General features: G+C 45.1%; 1 protein-coding gene across 1 annotated transcript; it reads right to left on the reverse strand.

Moving 5' to 3' along the window:
- Positions 1 to 330: 330 nt before the first annotated feature.
- PHLDA3 (pleckstrin homology like domain family A member 3) lies at positions 331 to 6,586 on the reverse strand. The gene is made up of 2 exons (XM_048498720.1): positions 5,794 to 6,586; positions 331 to 2,621 (listed from the first exon to the last, which is right to left on the reverse strand). Exons 1-2 carry the CDS (start codon positions 6,386 to 6,388, stop codon positions 2,473 to 2,475), a joined length of 744 nt encoding a protein of 247 aa, XP_048354677.1. The 5' UTR covers positions 6,389 to 6,586; the 3' UTR covers positions 331 to 2,472.
- Between the last annotated feature and the right edge of the window lie 9,631 nt (positions 6,587 to 16,217).

Consider the following 16,217-nt stretch of genomic DNA (forward strand, 5'->3'; position numbering starts at 1 on the left):
GTGGAACATCTGCTTTGCATACAGAGGATCCCTCCCAGGTTCAATTCCCAGCACCTCCAGTTTTAAAAAAAAAAAAGGGCCAGGTGATGGGAAAGACCTCTGACTGAGTCCCTGGAAAACTGCTGCCAGTCTGAGTAGCAATGCTGATTCTGTACTGATAGTCTGATTCAGTATGAGGCAGGTTTGTGTGAAAACAGACCCCAGAATCTTCTACAATACCCAGGGGGTTTGAAGTACTCAGAAATTCTTTAGAAACCTAGAAAGGCTCCTCGAATGTAGAAAATAAAAGACGGTAAAGCTTAGGCCATTTAAAAAATGCAACTACAGAACTTTGTTCATCTTGGTTGTTTATTTAAAAATAAAATACAATATTTATAGAATCTTAAAGACTGACATCTTATTTTGAAAGTCTGAGCTTGTAGACTACTTGCTGAAAAATGCTTAGGCCACAGAGGTTCCACAGCGTTCCTAACACCTGGCCCCATTTCTTTCAACATTCAAGAGTATTTTTCATTACACTTCCTTCTCTACTTCTCTAGCATCTTCAACATCACATAGTGATCAGTAAACTGAATCCAAGTAGTCTACATTACAGTTTTAAGAAGGACCTACAAATAGGGTCCCAAATAATGGGGGGAAAATACCGTCCACCTGTGAAAATATCAGAATGCCAGCAAACACAAGGTTGCTGGGCCAACTTGGCCAAATGCACTAGGAGCAAGCCAGACCCTAGAAGCACTGGCAGAAACGGAGACCTTGGATCCAACTGGCAAGAAGAGTTTATTTGTATACCCTGCTTTTCTCTACTTCTAAGGAGTCTCAAAGTGACTTACAATCACCTTCCCTTCCTCACCTCCCCCACAGGCACCTTGTAAGGTAGGTGGGGCTGAGAGAGTTCTGAGACAACTGTGATCGACCCAAGGTCACCCAGCAAGTTTCATGTGTAGGAAGGGGTAAACAAACCTGGATCGCTAGATAAGAGCCCACTGTTCATGTAGAAGAGTGGGGAATCAAACCCGGTTCTCCAGATTAGAGTCTGACACTCCTAACCACTTCACCACTCTGGAAACTGCAGAGGTCTAGGAGGCGTAATGATGCCTATTATCTTCTCCCATGCTTCAGTTCTCAGAAGCACTGCCAGCACATCACAAGCTCTCCTTGGCTCTTTGGGCAGATATTCAACCTGCATGCTAAGAAAAATGGCTGCTGTTTGGCCAGCATGCGAGGGATCATTTATCACTAGACTGGACTCTACTGTAATATGGTACTACAGAACAAGAACATAAGGCTTTCTCTTGACTGCTCTTCTCTTCCCTTGGACTACTCCAACAATGCACAGTAGATTGGATGGATGCACTTACTGTGACTGTGATGCACTTTCTTTACCCCCTTCACCCAGAGTGCCTAGGAATGGTTCATTCTGACCAATATTTTATTCATATTTGGACTTGTACCCCGCCCTTCCCCAAGGGGCTCAGGGCAGCATTCACCACCCTCATACTTTGATTCTTAGCTAATATATCTGCTGCAAATACCATCTCATGCATCGTCAATAGCTTTTACAGCACTTACCCCCACATTCTCCACAAAAGTCAGGCACCTACACAATGTCCATTAAGACACCAGAGTGATGAGTCCAAATGATAAATGGCACTTCTCTAAAAACATACAATGTGGTGGGCATTATTTACTGTCCTGCAACATTAGTAATAAAAGATTATACATAATGGACACATGATACTATCAAAAATAATGGAACAACTGGGTTCAACATTGCATGGTATAGGAGATCAGTATAATTCACTGAGCTGAAGCTGTGAATTGTCAGATAAGGATATTGATCAACAATGTCCCTTTCCTTTTGTTCTGAGCAGAAAGTTCCAAAATGCCTAGAGAGGCAAGTCATCTATGGAGTCTCAGAACCGAAAGATGGGCTTCTTCTTAAGGTGCTTATAGTTATATTCAGGCTCCACTTCTAGATGGCAGACATCTTTATGGTTAAATCTCAGTCCAGCATGGCAGGTTCATAGTGGCTCTCACAGGTCAGCCACTAGATGTACAGAGGAGGGAAGTCCTCTTTTGCTTTCAGAGACATCAGTTAGTACCTGGCACGTTCATCCTACTTAAACTCCTTAGTCCTCATGGTTATGTTCAGTTCAACTTGCCTATCAAACCTTATGGAGGAAGGGTTTTCTTCCGCCATATCCACTGCAACCATGTCTTCAATCTAGTCTAAACATCCATAAATGGATGAGTACCACCACATAGAAGGCTAATAAGAGCATAAAGGCCAGTCTAAAAGTCCCCAGTAGTTGGCATCTGGACTTTACCAAGAGGTCCAGGCTAGCAAAGACACAGCAGAAAACAGAAGCTCATTTCAGTTATATTTGTGCTCCAGGTTTTACTAGATGCTTCAGGCACCACTTCACTTCCCAGCAATGATGCCACAGAACAGAACTAACCAGTCTACAGTCAGTGGCAGCTGGGAATTGCCTTATGTCCATTGGCAGGTGAATTTGCAGGCAGCAGCTCCTCCACTCTTCCCAAACCAAGCTGAGGATCTGGCTCCTTTGGCCCATTCACCAGAATCTGGCCAGCTGGGGCTGTTTCATGTTGAAATGCTGGAAAAGGAAGGAAAAACACATCAGTTAGACTGCAAGTCTGGCAAAGGGTCAGGAGTTTGCAGATGCAGAACAGCAATGGTGAGGTAGCTACAGGAATTAATAGCTGAATTAAACTGCTTGATGCTACTAAGAAGAGTTTGGACTTATACGCTGCCTCTCTCTCCTGTAAGAAGACTCAAGACCATTTACAAAATCCTTCCCTTCCTCTCCCCACAACAAACATCTTATGAGGCAGAGAGTTCTGAAGTGACTACCCGAAGGTCACTCAGCAGACTTCGTTTGTAGCAGCAGGAAACAAATCCAGTTCACCAGATAAGAATCCACTGCTCATACGAAGGAGTGGAGAATCAAACTCAGTTACCTTCAGATAGAGTCCACCACTCTTAACCACCATGCCATGCTGGTTGTTACAGTAGAAACTATTGCAAGAGGTTTTGTTCAATGAAAGCCTATTGTTATTGTTACTGTTATTGTTATTACTAGCACTATCATCATCACAGTAATATATTTTATTGTGCTCCACATAAATTAAAAGACTGACTTACAGGTCATAAATAATTCTATTTCTTTTTTCTTTCTGAGAAATGTAAATGGACCAAATGTGTGTGTGTGTGTGTGTGTGTGTGTCTCTCTCTCTCTCTCTCTCTCTCTCTCTCTCTCTCTCTCTCACACACACACACACACACACACACACACACACACACACACACACACACACACACACACACACACACACACACACACACACACACACACACACACACACACACACACACACACACACACACACACACACACACACCCTTCACTGATTATGGTGATTATCTATGCAGCCAGGAAAAAAATCTCTCACAAGGAACATCTGTGTGCTTCAAGGTACCTGGTGGAGTTTTAATTACTAATGCATACTGGTAAAGTTCCCATTTCATCTGGGCAAAAGGTTGAACTATACAGTAAACCTGTGATTGGCTCTCCTAAATTATTTTTAATGCCCAAAAGTAGGTGCCCAATTTGGATTGGTGCCATGGTGTGGAAGAAGTGGGTGAACTCTTTTGCTCCACAAAAGGTTTTGTATCCACACACACACACTCCACTTCTGTGAGCTCCAAGAGAAAAGAAAAGCTGGATGTAACACAGACTTGTGAGAAGACAAATTACTAAGTGAATTATAGAATATCTGGGGATGCCCTAAATATGGGGGAGTGGGGGTAGGAACCCTGCTGTGCTACCCATGAAGCCATTGCTCAAGCATTGTAAAGGGAGTGGTTTCATGTAAGCCCTATAGGGCTCTGGTCTACAGCTCCACTGGAAATTTTCTGCCAAAAAACCCTGCTTCCACCAGAAGCTTGTTGGATGGAGCAAGCAGCCTCTGCCTGACTGGTCTGGGCATGCTCTCAATAATAGCCTCCTTGACTGTGATGGGGCTTTATAGAATGACAAGTCTGAGCAAGATAAAGGAGGCAGGAGCAGGACTAACATATCCCCAAGGGACAGGGAAACCACACCATTTTGAACTTGGCAGGTATGGCAAAGTTGGCGGCAACTTGTGCTGATGGACAAGAAGGGAGACTGACAATAGACAGTTCTTGGCAGGCTGGCATAGTTGGGCCAAAGGAGACAACACAGCAGCATGGAATGCCCCAGGTCCACAGAAAGAGGGGCTGCAGTCCCACTGCAGAAGCAAAAGGAGTGAGTGTATGCAGGCGAGGAGTGCAGAATTCTCCCTCCCACCTGTGGCTTTTCTCCCTGCACCTCTTCTCCCCCAATGCTTTCCCCTCAGCTGTCACTTCCATAACTGGAGCTAGAACTGGAGAAGAAAAGTGTGTGAGGAGAGAAGCTAAGGGAAGATGTGCCACAGGTACAGGGGACAGATAACGTTCTGTAATCCTCATCTGCACATCTTTCTGGCTGTGCAAACCAGACCCGAACATCCTCTTTCTACTGGACTGGAGCAATTCTGTCAACATGGAGAACTGGCCCATCACTTGTAGCTTGACCTTCAGAGAGTGGACAATGAAAGATCAACAATGCTAGCAAAATCCATTTGGACTGAACTGAGTCCAATGCATGGTGTGTGGAAGGAAAGATTTGAAGATACTGACAATGTCCCCCAAAAGTCTAAAAGCATCATGGTCAATGGGAAAGGAGATGCTGGGCTCATTTTCCATGTGGGCTCATTTGGATTTCCTGCCTCAGAGACATGAATGGCTTGATCTTTGCTCATCTCCTGGGTAAATATGACTGGTGAAAACTCTTTGTGGTCACTAATTTTCCCTTGGGCTACAGTCTTCAGGAATTCCAAGGGCCCATCTCCTCCAGCACCCAAAGAAGATTACTTATCCTTTCATCATCTCTAGCTACCCTGTCATATTCAAAATGGTTATTTATTTATTACAGTTTTACCCCACCAATTTCCCAAACGACTCAGGGCAGCTTACAAGTAAAAGGCGTGGAGTTAAAGAGGAGTGCTAGAAGGATTAACAGCTCCATCCTTCCAATTACACGTTATTTTTATTTGTGATTGCAAAAATGGAACAGGAAAGATGGTTCAATAAAAATGAATCTAGGAAACTGCTTTCCACCATGTCAGGACTTTGGCATCTGTCCTGTTTGTTTTGGCTAGCAGCAGTTTTCCAGATTTTCAAGCAGAGAACTTTCCCAGTCCTGAGATCTTTTTAACTGGGGGTGCCAAGGGCTGACCTTGTGTATATAAAGCTCCCATGAGAAAACCAGTCAGGTTTAATGTCAAACCAAGTTTGGACAGGGCCTGGGTTCAAATTCCCATTCAGCAATGAAGCTCACAGGTGATTTGCAGCCATTCACTATTAACATGAACTATCTTAATAACCTATTATATCATAAGCTCTGTTGTATATATAAATTAAACGAGCTCATGGATGTACACTTGATGAAGTGAGCTCTGGTCTGGAAAGTCTTATGCTGGAATACAGGTATGTCTCTCAAGTACAACTGGACTCCCATTTTATTTTGCTAAAGGACAGAAGAGACTAAGGGGGGGGGGCGTGTACCCTACTCTGAGCTGCTGTAAAGGGAGGCCGTGATAGTTAGATGCTTCCCCCCCCCCCCGGAACCTGTCTCCGGTCATCACGGCCATTACTCCGGGTTAGTTAATGCTGAGCTGGAGTATCAGAATGCACCCCGGGCTTACCGGCCCTGCAACTGTGCCTGGCGCGCACGATCTGCACCGCCTGCTGGTTCTTGAAGCGCACCAGCGCCATGGTGATGTCGGCGTTCCAGCTGGGCTCCTCCAGCGGGCAGCGGAAGTCAATCTCGGCGCCGTCGTCGGTCACCACCGTGAAGTAGACGTGCCGCTGCTTCCACTCGACGCACTCGACGGCCTTGACGTGCGCGAAGCTGAGCTCCTTGCAGCGCGTCGAGCCTCGGCCGCCGGCCTCGAACAGCCGCAGCCCCTTCTCACTCAGCAGGCAGCGCTTGCGCTTCCACAGCTGCAGCAGCCCCCCGCTGCGCTTCTCCAGCACCCCCTCCCGCAGCACCTTCTCCGGCGTCATGGGACCCAGCGGCGGCCAGCCTGCTGCTGGGGAGGACTCGCCGGCCGCCGGGGGAGCCGCTGCCGCGTGGTCTGGCCGAGCCCCGCCGGGGAGCGCCGTCCTCGCTCGGCTTCCAAGGGAGAGCCCGCCCTCGGCGGAGGAGGCTGAGCTCGCCGCCTCCTCGCTGCTGGCGGGATGTGTCGCGGCATGCCCGCTCCTTGCGCCGGCCTCGCTCTCTTCCCTTCCCACTCGCATTCCTTTCCTGCTCTGCCGGAGCCTCGCCCCACCGCTTTGCCTGGCAGACACACCGCTCACGCCCAGGCGCGGACCGGCTCTGTTGCGAGCCCCAGGGGCCGGCGGGCACAGCTGCCACTGCCAGGCAGCCAGGCCCTCCTTTGCCGACTGGCAGACGGCGAAGGCTCAGGCCTGGTGCTGCTGCTGCTGCTGCTGCTGCTGCCTGTCGGCCACCCCCGGCCTTTCCCACTATGGGGCAGCTGCAGTGTTTCAGAGCGTGGGAGAGGACCCCAGATCCGAAGCTGCTGCAGGGGCCACAGGATCCCTACTGCCTGTTTGTCACTTGCAACAAGCACATGTGTCGGATGTGTACATATGTAAAGTGAAGTCAGCGAGGCAAGAGAGCTCCGGCGTGTGGCTTTGCGCGGGTATAGCTGAGCTATCTGTGCTTGCTTAGCACCACACAGGCCAAAAGTGTGGAATTCCTGCATGGAAACTTGCTTACAGCGCAGTGTGACACTGAACAAAATCATGTGCAGAAGCTCTTTGGCTTTGCCAGGCTTACATTTAAATCAGACCTGTGGCTCTTTTTAAATATGATTGCGAATTTTCCTGGGCAGCATTCCATGATGAGTCCAGCATTTCTTTTAAATGTAAACTGGGTCCTCAGAAAGTAGATGTGTACTACGGATGTGCGCCTTTTGGAGCGGGCATAAAATTGGATCCCCTTACCCAGACTTCACCAAACTGGGTGGTTCTTCTGAAGAGAGCTAAAGAAAAGCACACCCCACCCCACCCCACCCCACCCCAAAAAATCTCCATAGATTTAAATGGGCCAATATCACACCCAAGCATTTTGTGGGAAAAGTTCCTACTGTTGACTTCAAAGGAGGGGGGTGACTGGGTTACTGTTTCCTTTGGGCACCCAGTTTTCTTCCTTTTGGTGCTCATGGGATTGGATTCCCTGATCCAAACTTCACCAAACTGGGGGGAGGGGCTCTGAGGAGAGCAGCAGCTGTGTTGCTAATTGAAAAATAACCCCTTTCCCCAGGTGTCCTGCAAAGATCTCCCATTGAATGCAATTGGAACAGTACACTAAGCCAGCTCCCCATCATCCCATTATTTCCAATGGTTGGGAAATGTCACTTTTTCCTCCAGAGGAGAAGCAAAGAGGCATGCCTACGAGTACCCGCAGGTCAGTACCTCCCACCCCATGAACCAAGACAAGCCCAACAGGTGGAAGATTTTGGATGCAGGAGGATTTGGAATGGCATCAGAGATTGGGAAGGGGACCACCAGTCAGATTGGGAAAATGCCCTTCTTTCTTCTGATTTGTTTATTTTGGGAAGATCATTTCACCATGACTGCCCACGACAGACTTTGAGAGGATGCTGGCGCAAGCATGAGCTCATTTCAGTCAGCCCCAAAGTCCAGAACTGAATTTCTGAACAGAGCCATGCTGACCTTGAGGAAGACCAGTTGCTCAGCATTCCCCCCCCCCCAAAAAAAAATCATGATGAAAAGGGTATGGGAGAAGAGTAGAGGGATAGCCTTATATGATTTATCATGGGGGGGGGGGAAACACACCCATCAACCACATTCATCAAGGTTGAGTGTGTGTGATTGGCCAAAGGCCACCCATCAAGTTTCCACAGCACTGTGAGGATTTGAACCTGTGTTGCCTAGATCCTAGACTGACTCTTTAACCACTATACCACACTTGCTTTCATGTCCTGCATAGTACTTGTGTTATTCCTTGCCCCCACCCCCAGATGTACGTGCTTGAAATTTGTATCCTGAGAATAACAGAGGAAGTATCTAAACCCCTTTCTTCTCTGTGCTGCTACTCAGGTCTCAATGGGGACCTTACAAATGTTTTTAGAAAAAAAGGGAGATTCTGAGTCAGGATCTTATGGTGTGGTTTGAGCCTTCAAGCCAAAATACACATTGCATGCATATACATGTAATAAAATGCTGCAGTGGCTTCTGGAGGGGATAATTTGCAAGAGGAAAGGGGGAAGGGGAGAGCTTAAGCAGAATGGTTTGCATCACAGACTCCCATCTGGAAGAAAACTGGAGAAATGCAAAGGATAAGGCGAAGATTAATAACTCTCCACACACACAAAGAAGACAGCTGCTGGCTGTGAGCTGAGAATTAGTGCTTTCTCCCCCAAAAGGGTGAACCAGATTTTGGTTCGTTGAAAGTAGAAGACTGAAGATCCCAAAACAAAATGTATTTGATTAGATATTTATGCCTGGTTTTCTACCCAGTGGGGACCCACATCATTATCCCCACCTCCATTATTTCCTCTCAACAATAGCTGTGTGAGGTAAGTTAGTCTGAAGAGCGAGTGATGGCTCAAGGTTGCCCAGCAAGCTTCTGTGGCAAAGCGGGGTTTTGAACATTGATCTCCCAGCTCCTAGTCCAAAATGTGAACCACTACACCACACTGGTTCTTTCAACAACGGTCTTTTTGAAACAATTTTTCAGCACAACTTTGCATGTCTTTGTGTAGCCCACATTCACTGGGCCAATTGTACATTACATATAACTCCATGTAACTCCCCTCTATTTTTTAAAAAAAATTACAAAAAACAGTGTCTGGATGCTGCAACTGGGAATAGGAGAAGATCATTTCTGCCTCACCTGGCTCTGTTGCTCTTTTTCCTCTTGGGGAAAAGATATGTGCATTTGAGGAGGGGGAGAGTAGTAGTGATTTAAAGTGGAAAACCGTGTAGAAAAAGTGCTCTATGCCCCTTTACAACTTGTCTTCCTTCACTCCCAGCTGCAGACCCTAGCAGCTTCTTTTCATTTGAGAATTTTCTGTGGGGATCCCCTGTGATGTGTAGTTCGGAGAAAATTTCCATGGGATCCCCTGTGACGTGTAGTTAGGCTTCTAAACATTAATATTCAATCACATCTGTGTAATGCATGGGTGTTTTGTAATATGATAGTAGCAAAACAAAGATGAGTCCTGATAGCAGTAGTAAAGTAACATTGTGTGACATTACAGAGGCTCATTCCACACATGCAGAATAATGCACTTTCAAACTGCTTTCAGTGCTCTTTGAAGCTGTGCGGAATGGCAAAATCCACTTGCAAACAGTTGTGAAAGTGGTTTGAAAATGCATTATTTTGCGTGTGCGGAAGGGGCCAGAGATATGGTACACGGTGTCCTTTGCAAGCATCCTACAGCTTGGGTTAAGAATGGCATATAATCCTGGAAAACACCTTTGGACCTCTCATTTGAAGCACACAAGAATGTGAAATAGACCGTGAAATTGAGTCTAAGGTCAGACTCACAGATGGTCCCCTGGAGGCTGAGTGCCCCATATTGTGGAAGTCACTTTGCTGCACCAACAACCCCTGTGTCAAGGCTTGCTAGCTAACCTCCACCCAAGCATCTTGGGTCCTGGGCAATTAAAGTAGTGGTTCCCAGCCAGGAGTACATGCCAGAGCATTTGGGGATACACCAAAAATATTTAATGGGTAAAATTTTAGAGAAAAGGGTTGCCAAGGGGGTATGCCAGTGGGGGAAAAATTGGGAACCACTGAATTAGAGAAACAATCCCTGTAAGGTAGTCTCCCTTGCAAAGGGCCTGAACAAAAATTCCCCAGGCAACTCTGTGTCACCTGAACATAACCATCTCTGTTATTCCCAATCTGTTGAGCAATGGACTGATGTTAAAAATTAATTTAAATGCAAGCTGGTCTAACTCCTGCTTGTGAAAATGTCTAAAGTTCAAAACACAAATGTGTACTTTCTCTTATGAACAAAGTTGCAGAAGAAAACAAATAGTAAATTCTAAAATGCCCATGTTAGATTTCAACCTAAAATTATACACATAATGATAAATGAGAGTATTAATAGCTGTTTGGTTTGGGGTGCATTGCATCAATTCTCATGTGCTTAAGCTATTATTGTCATTAATAACTTCAGAGAGCAAACCAAAGCAGAATCCTACTTGGGGCTATTCAGTGAGGCTTACTCTTAAGAAAGTGTGTTTAGGATTGCATTATGCAGTTCCAGTCATACTCATCTTTACTTGGAAGTGAACCCCATGTGAACTCAGTGAGATTTCTAAATCAGGAAGTACATGTAGGGGTGGGCTGCATATAAGCAGTGAAACTCAGAGCATGGTTTTAATGTTCTCCACTATTGAAATGTCATAAAACACTGACCTCTTGCCTCTGTCAGACTGAGAGACAAAATACTAGACTAGACTGTTTACCTGCCACAAAAAAAGCTGTTTTCATATAAATTTTGGTCAGTGTACAAAAGAATCTCCACTGTGTTTATTTTTAAAATTGTGACCACTAATGACAGAGAGGCAGAAAGAAAACCTCATATTGTCTGAGAAAGGATATACCCCTATTCTTCTTTATAAGTTTTTTTTAAGCACATGCTGACTATGCTGATAGAGAAGTTAAGCAAGTATTCTTTGCCCTGAATTAAATGCAGGAGTCTATATGTGCCAACTCCTAAGCATTACCATTAGGTTACATACTTATAAATATGTATGTCACATTGTTCATATGAAATCATCTGATGTCAGAACTGACTATTCGGTTTGCAGTTTCAATGACAGAGATTTGTAGGTTACAATGAAAGGCTGGCTGGCATGAATAAACAGGGTCACATACGCGCACAAATGAACCTTTCTGTTAAGTTTCCTTTTTGGAAAAAGAGGTTCACACAGTGAGAAGAGGTATCTGCAGAGCATTTTAAGCCAAAGCTTTATGGAGCAATCTCCTTGTGAGGAAGGGTGGTATGGGTATCCCAGAGTTCTGTGGATGTAATAGGGAAGCCAGAAATTCTTCAGGGCATTGAAACTGAGTCAGGATAGGGACAGGATAGTGCATGTACTGATGAGGCGGAACTCTACAGTTCTAAACTGTTTAATATTCCTGGGTGTGTAATGTTGATGAAGGAAGCAAGGATTTTAAAGAAAAGGTCATAAACATCTTTTCCCAGTATGCTGAAAAGTTTGAGGTGGTTAGTAAACATTTGGGACAGTGTGGTCATACAACAGAACCTAATTACTCTCTCATCCGATTTCATTTCCTCCCCCCACCCCCCAATTTAGTTAGCATATTAAAGGCAGAAATTCTTGTGGTTGTGCCTGTGTAATTTGTTGCCACGTGTCCTGAGAATCGAGTGTCTTTGAGAAGAAATGTTGACTTTCACTCAAAGAAGCACTGAAGAGGGATCAGGGCCTACAGAACCTGGGAAACACAGCATGTTCCACACAAATGCCCAGAGGTATGAGTTGAACCTTCATAGACAGCCTGAGAAATGATGAGTCAGAAAAGGCTTGTGTATGTCTTAGAATAATAACAGAGGTGTGAAAGTGAATGTTGCCATAATGGTTCTAACCTAAAAACTGGCTGAGTTTATTTTTGTTTGTTTGTTTTTAATGACAGATAAATATCTAGCAGGACAGAGATGTCCAAACTGTTATTCCATTTTTGCAGCCTGTCCTATAGGTTAAACCCATTATAAATTTTCCTCATTGGGTTAGAATCTGGACAGTCCAGAATCTGGATGGTCCAAATGGTTGAGTGGTGATATGGGCTGCTGATTTGTTGTAATTATACAGTTTCTGCAGCCTAGAGAAGCCTTTGATTGTGAATTCACATATGTTTGCTTTTGTCTGAGGGGCAGCAAAAGTTTACTCCCACAGGAATACTGCAGTATACTGCTGCAATACAGTTCACAGCATAGGAGTAAGCTAGGGCTGTGGGAAAGGGTAAAAGGTTTTTGACCCTCTACCGCTATTACTGGCAGGGTAGCTGGACAGGGAACAGAGAAGCAGGATGGAAATAGAATATACAGTAGATTGATTGAGATGCAGGCAGTTAAGGGAAAGGTAGCTGAAGTAGAGAGGTTTGAACAAAAGGATAATAGGGGTCAAAATGATTAGAGTCTAGGTGGTTTGGGCAGGAAGTGGAGAAGGGAGTTCTGCAGAACAGAGTATGCAGATAGCTGAGGAAATAGTCTCTAGTGGAACCACTTGCCTGAAGAGAGGACTCAAGACAATAAAAGGTGTATGGGTAGGAAGGGCCACAGAAAGGCAAGGCAGTTTAGAGATTGGAGCACTTTGTGCTGAGGAACTGTGCAAGCTTAGGCTTGCCAACACCGTTGCCTGTAAAATGTATTGTCATTTTAAAAGTTGCATAGAAGTGAAATTTGCTAAATATGAAAGCAACTTCTCAATAATTTATTCCAGTGAAATTCTCTGTTCTGTGGGGTTTTTAGGGCTTTTGTCATATTTTATTTGGCAATTACAGACAGCATCTAGACCTGAGAGGTCAACACATTGATCTGAACAAACTAGTCAGAATGAAATAAAGACAATCCAAGCAGTCTCCCTCAGTAGACCATCAGAGACTTGGTGAGTTAGGATAGTGGCTTCTGGTTTTAGGGTTGTCAGGCATCCAGTTTGAAACTGGATAGCCCAGTATTTTCCCTTTCTGTCCAGTGAAAAAACTGGACAAATAAATGTCCTGTATTTTCTAATTAAATAAGCCCATAACCAGTGGCGGGATTAAAATAATTTAACAACCAGTTCTGGTGGTGGGATTCAAATAATTTAACAACTGGTTGTTTACAAGCACCATTTTAACAACTGGTTCTGCCAAAGTGGTGCGAATCTGCTGAATCCCACCACTGCCTGTAATTGCTGTGGCCAAGCTTCATGCATGTGCTCTTTATGTCTCCTGAGGCTTAGGTGGCAATGCTTGTTCTCCAGTGCACAAGCTATGTTTGAAAAGAACCAGTTGTCTCTCAGGGAGTACAGTCCTGGAGAAATCATAATGGCTTGACTGAAGAAAACTGGAAAAGGGGAGACTTTCATGGCCACCAACTGGCTTCCAGCTGGCTGTGGGGGTAGATGGTGGCAGAATTGTATCTTCCAAATAAAAGTGAAAAGGCTGCCGTCATGGCAGAAAGAAAGGCTGGGGAGTTTGGACACAGCATGTCCCTCAGAGGGCAGTATGTGAACAGAGTACAGCGTGGTGACTGCTGGTGCTTTACAGCTATTAACTACTTTAAAGCTTCAAAACTGTATACATTTACCTGCAATTAAGGCTCATTCCGCACATGCAGAATAATGCACTTTCAAACTGCTTTCAATGCTCTTTGAAGCTGTGCGGAATGGCAAAATCCACTTGCAAACAGTTGTGAAAGTGGTTTGCAAACGCATTATTTTGCGTGTGCGAAAGGGGCCTAAGTGCCATTGAGCTCATTGAGGGTTGCTTCTGAGTAAACATGATTATAATTTTGTGGTAATTCTCTTATTGAGCAGCAGTGGCATAGTGGTTAAGACCAAGTGCATTCTAATCTGGAGGAACCGGGTTTGATTCCCCGTTCTGCCGCTTGAGCTGTGGAGGCTTATCTGGAGAATTCAGATTAGCCTGTGCACTCCCACACATGCCAGCTGGGTGACCTTGGGCTAGCCACAGCTTTTCAGAGCTCTCTCAGCCCCACTCACCTCACAGGGTGTTTGTTGTGAGGGGGGAAGGGCAAGGAGATTGTAAGCCCCTTTGAGTCTCCTACAGGAGAGAAAGGGGGGATATAAATCCAAACTCTTCTTCTTCTTCTAAATTCCTGTACCCTTACATTTCTCGAAATAACTTCTAAGCCTTGTTTAGAAAAAATCTGGTTGTTTCACGGTGACTTTGAGCTTCATTTTTCAAACTTCATTTTTCTCTGCAGCTCTCTTCTCTACAACCTTTTTTCCTTCACACAGTTGGTCTCTTCCTTCCTAGTCTCCTTACTGAGTTTGGTGGCAGCAACACATACAAAGTTTTCACTCCCTTGACAGGTAAATACCACTGAAGAAGTCTCTCCTGCTGGTGGAGCCTGCTGTGTGATTGACACTGCTCCAACAGGCCAAAAAACTGTCGTGACATCATGAGCCTCTGAAGACAGGGAGGGGAGGAGTGACACAGACAAAGATATTTTTATCCCCACTTCCACTTTTGATGGGCTGGGCTGGGAATTAGCTGTTCCCACAGAGATGGAAATGGACTGTAAACAATAAGCATTTGAAATCCTAGTAAACAATAAGCATTTGAAATCCTAGTAAAAATTCAAACTTCAAAAGGTGCTAAACAAAGTTCTTTTATTTATTGAAATGTGCCAAATAATTATCAAATATTATATACACTTCCTCAGAGATGGGGTGATTTCTTTTTCATCTCCTGGATGAGGAGTTTCTTTTCCTTTTGTAAATCCTTTTCCCCCCAACTTCCATTGTTCACCACTTTATGAAATTTGCCTTTTCGCTGGTACCATTCATTTTCTTGCTTTGTACTGTGGTTATTCCATGAAGCAGCAAGCAGGGAGGGGCTCCAGTTGGTTCATAGTCTCACACTGTGCTGGCCTGGCCTACAAACTTAAGACTCTCCATTGGTCTAATCACAAGATTATAGCATGTAGGTCAATGCACTGAAGCTAACTACAGGCCATAGCATGAAATGCCTATCATATTTAATACATTCCAGTGGGTTGCTATGTTTGCTGCCTAGTGCTGGTAGCCCAGCCCTGGCTGTTGCTCATTTAATTTTGGTTCATTTATTGTTATTTTCTGATACAAGCCTGTATGTCAGCTTTGCTCAGTGCAACAATGTCTTTTGGTCATTCTGACTCTGAGGGCAGCTGCCCACTTGCGGGCTTTTTCTGTGGGCATTCCAATGTTGTGAAATAGTTTTGCAGAGGAAATCAGGAGGCCTGCTTCTCTCCTAGCTCTGAAGTGATTGCAAAAGGACTTTTTAGAAGAGATTTTTGGATCCTGGGAGTGTGTTTTTGTAGGCGTCTTAAAGGACAGTGGCTTCTGCTGGATATAAAAAGAAAGTGAATACACCAAAACATATTTTAACTCTGTTGTTCTTAAAGTATGTTTTGGTGCATTTGTTTTATTACTACTTGCCTTGGTCTCAGGTTTGGGGAGAGGCTTTACAACATTTTAAATAAATAAATCCTCACAAAGGCTGCACTTAAATAACTTCTCATTTACAAGATGTTAATAAATAAATCTTACATTTCAGCTCTACATTTGTGAACATGTGTATATCACTCTGCTGCCTAAAGTACCCAGAACTCTATCAGCAGAGGGCAGCAAACAGTTTGAGCGGAGAGACAGTGAAAGACGGGTCTGGATCCAATGGGAGCTTACAGTGTGTCTGAATGGAAACATCCCTCTGCAAACAACATAGCCTTAACTGACCCCATCTGCCATACAGCAGACAAGCAGACAAGTTTCGGACCAGCACCAAAGTCTTTAGTGAGACCCAGTGACAAGAAGAATAGATGTGCTTATTCCTCATTTTTCTAAAGAAAGCCGCCTACAAGAACACCCTTTTCAAAAGAAGAAGAGCTGCAAGAGGTCTTCTGAATGCAAGATGATCTGCTTTCCTCTTGTGGAAGACACAAAGTCACTTGCAAAGCCACATCTAAAATTCTTGGTTGGCACACTCTAATTTAACCAAAATTGCCAACCCAAACTGCATGATCCATATACTTCTCACAAATGACAGGCTTAAAAACACTTAGGCCGTTTCCGCACGGGCGGAATATGGCGGCCTGGGATGGCAAAAACGCCGTCCCCAGGCCGCCATTCGCACAGGGGGGCAGCTGCTTCGCAGCCGCGCCGCCCTTGCGCCGCCCACCCAGTGCCGAGTCGGCGTTTCCAGAGTGTGCTGGGAAGCGCACTTTTCTGGAAACGCCGGCTGGAAGCTGCTGCCGTGCAAATGCTCTCTGGCCCTCCGGCGCGTCGCCAGGGCCAGGGGACACGCCCCCCTGCTCTGCAACACAGAAGCAGGCGCGCAGGGCAGGGGAGGCATGTC

This window comes from Sphaerodactylus townsendi, linkage group LG05, assembly GCF_021028975.2.
Source record: "Sphaerodactylus townsendi isolate TG3544 linkage group LG05, MPM_Stown_v2.3, whole genome shotgun sequence".
Taxonomy (NCBI): Eukaryota; Metazoa; Chordata; class Lepidosauria; order Squamata; family Sphaerodactylidae; genus Sphaerodactylus; species Sphaerodactylus townsendi.

Excerpts from the sequence above, each read along its gene's own strand:
- PHLDA3 (XM_048498720.1), bottom strand. The coding sequence starts at position 6,388 with ATGCGAGTGGGAAGGGAAGAGAGCGAGGCCGGCGCAAGGAGCGGGCAT. Across the intron at positions 2,622-5,793 it reads CAGGCACAGTTGCAGGGCCG|CATTTCAACATGAAACAGCC; the intron begins GTAAGCCCGGGG and ends TTCCTTTTCCAG.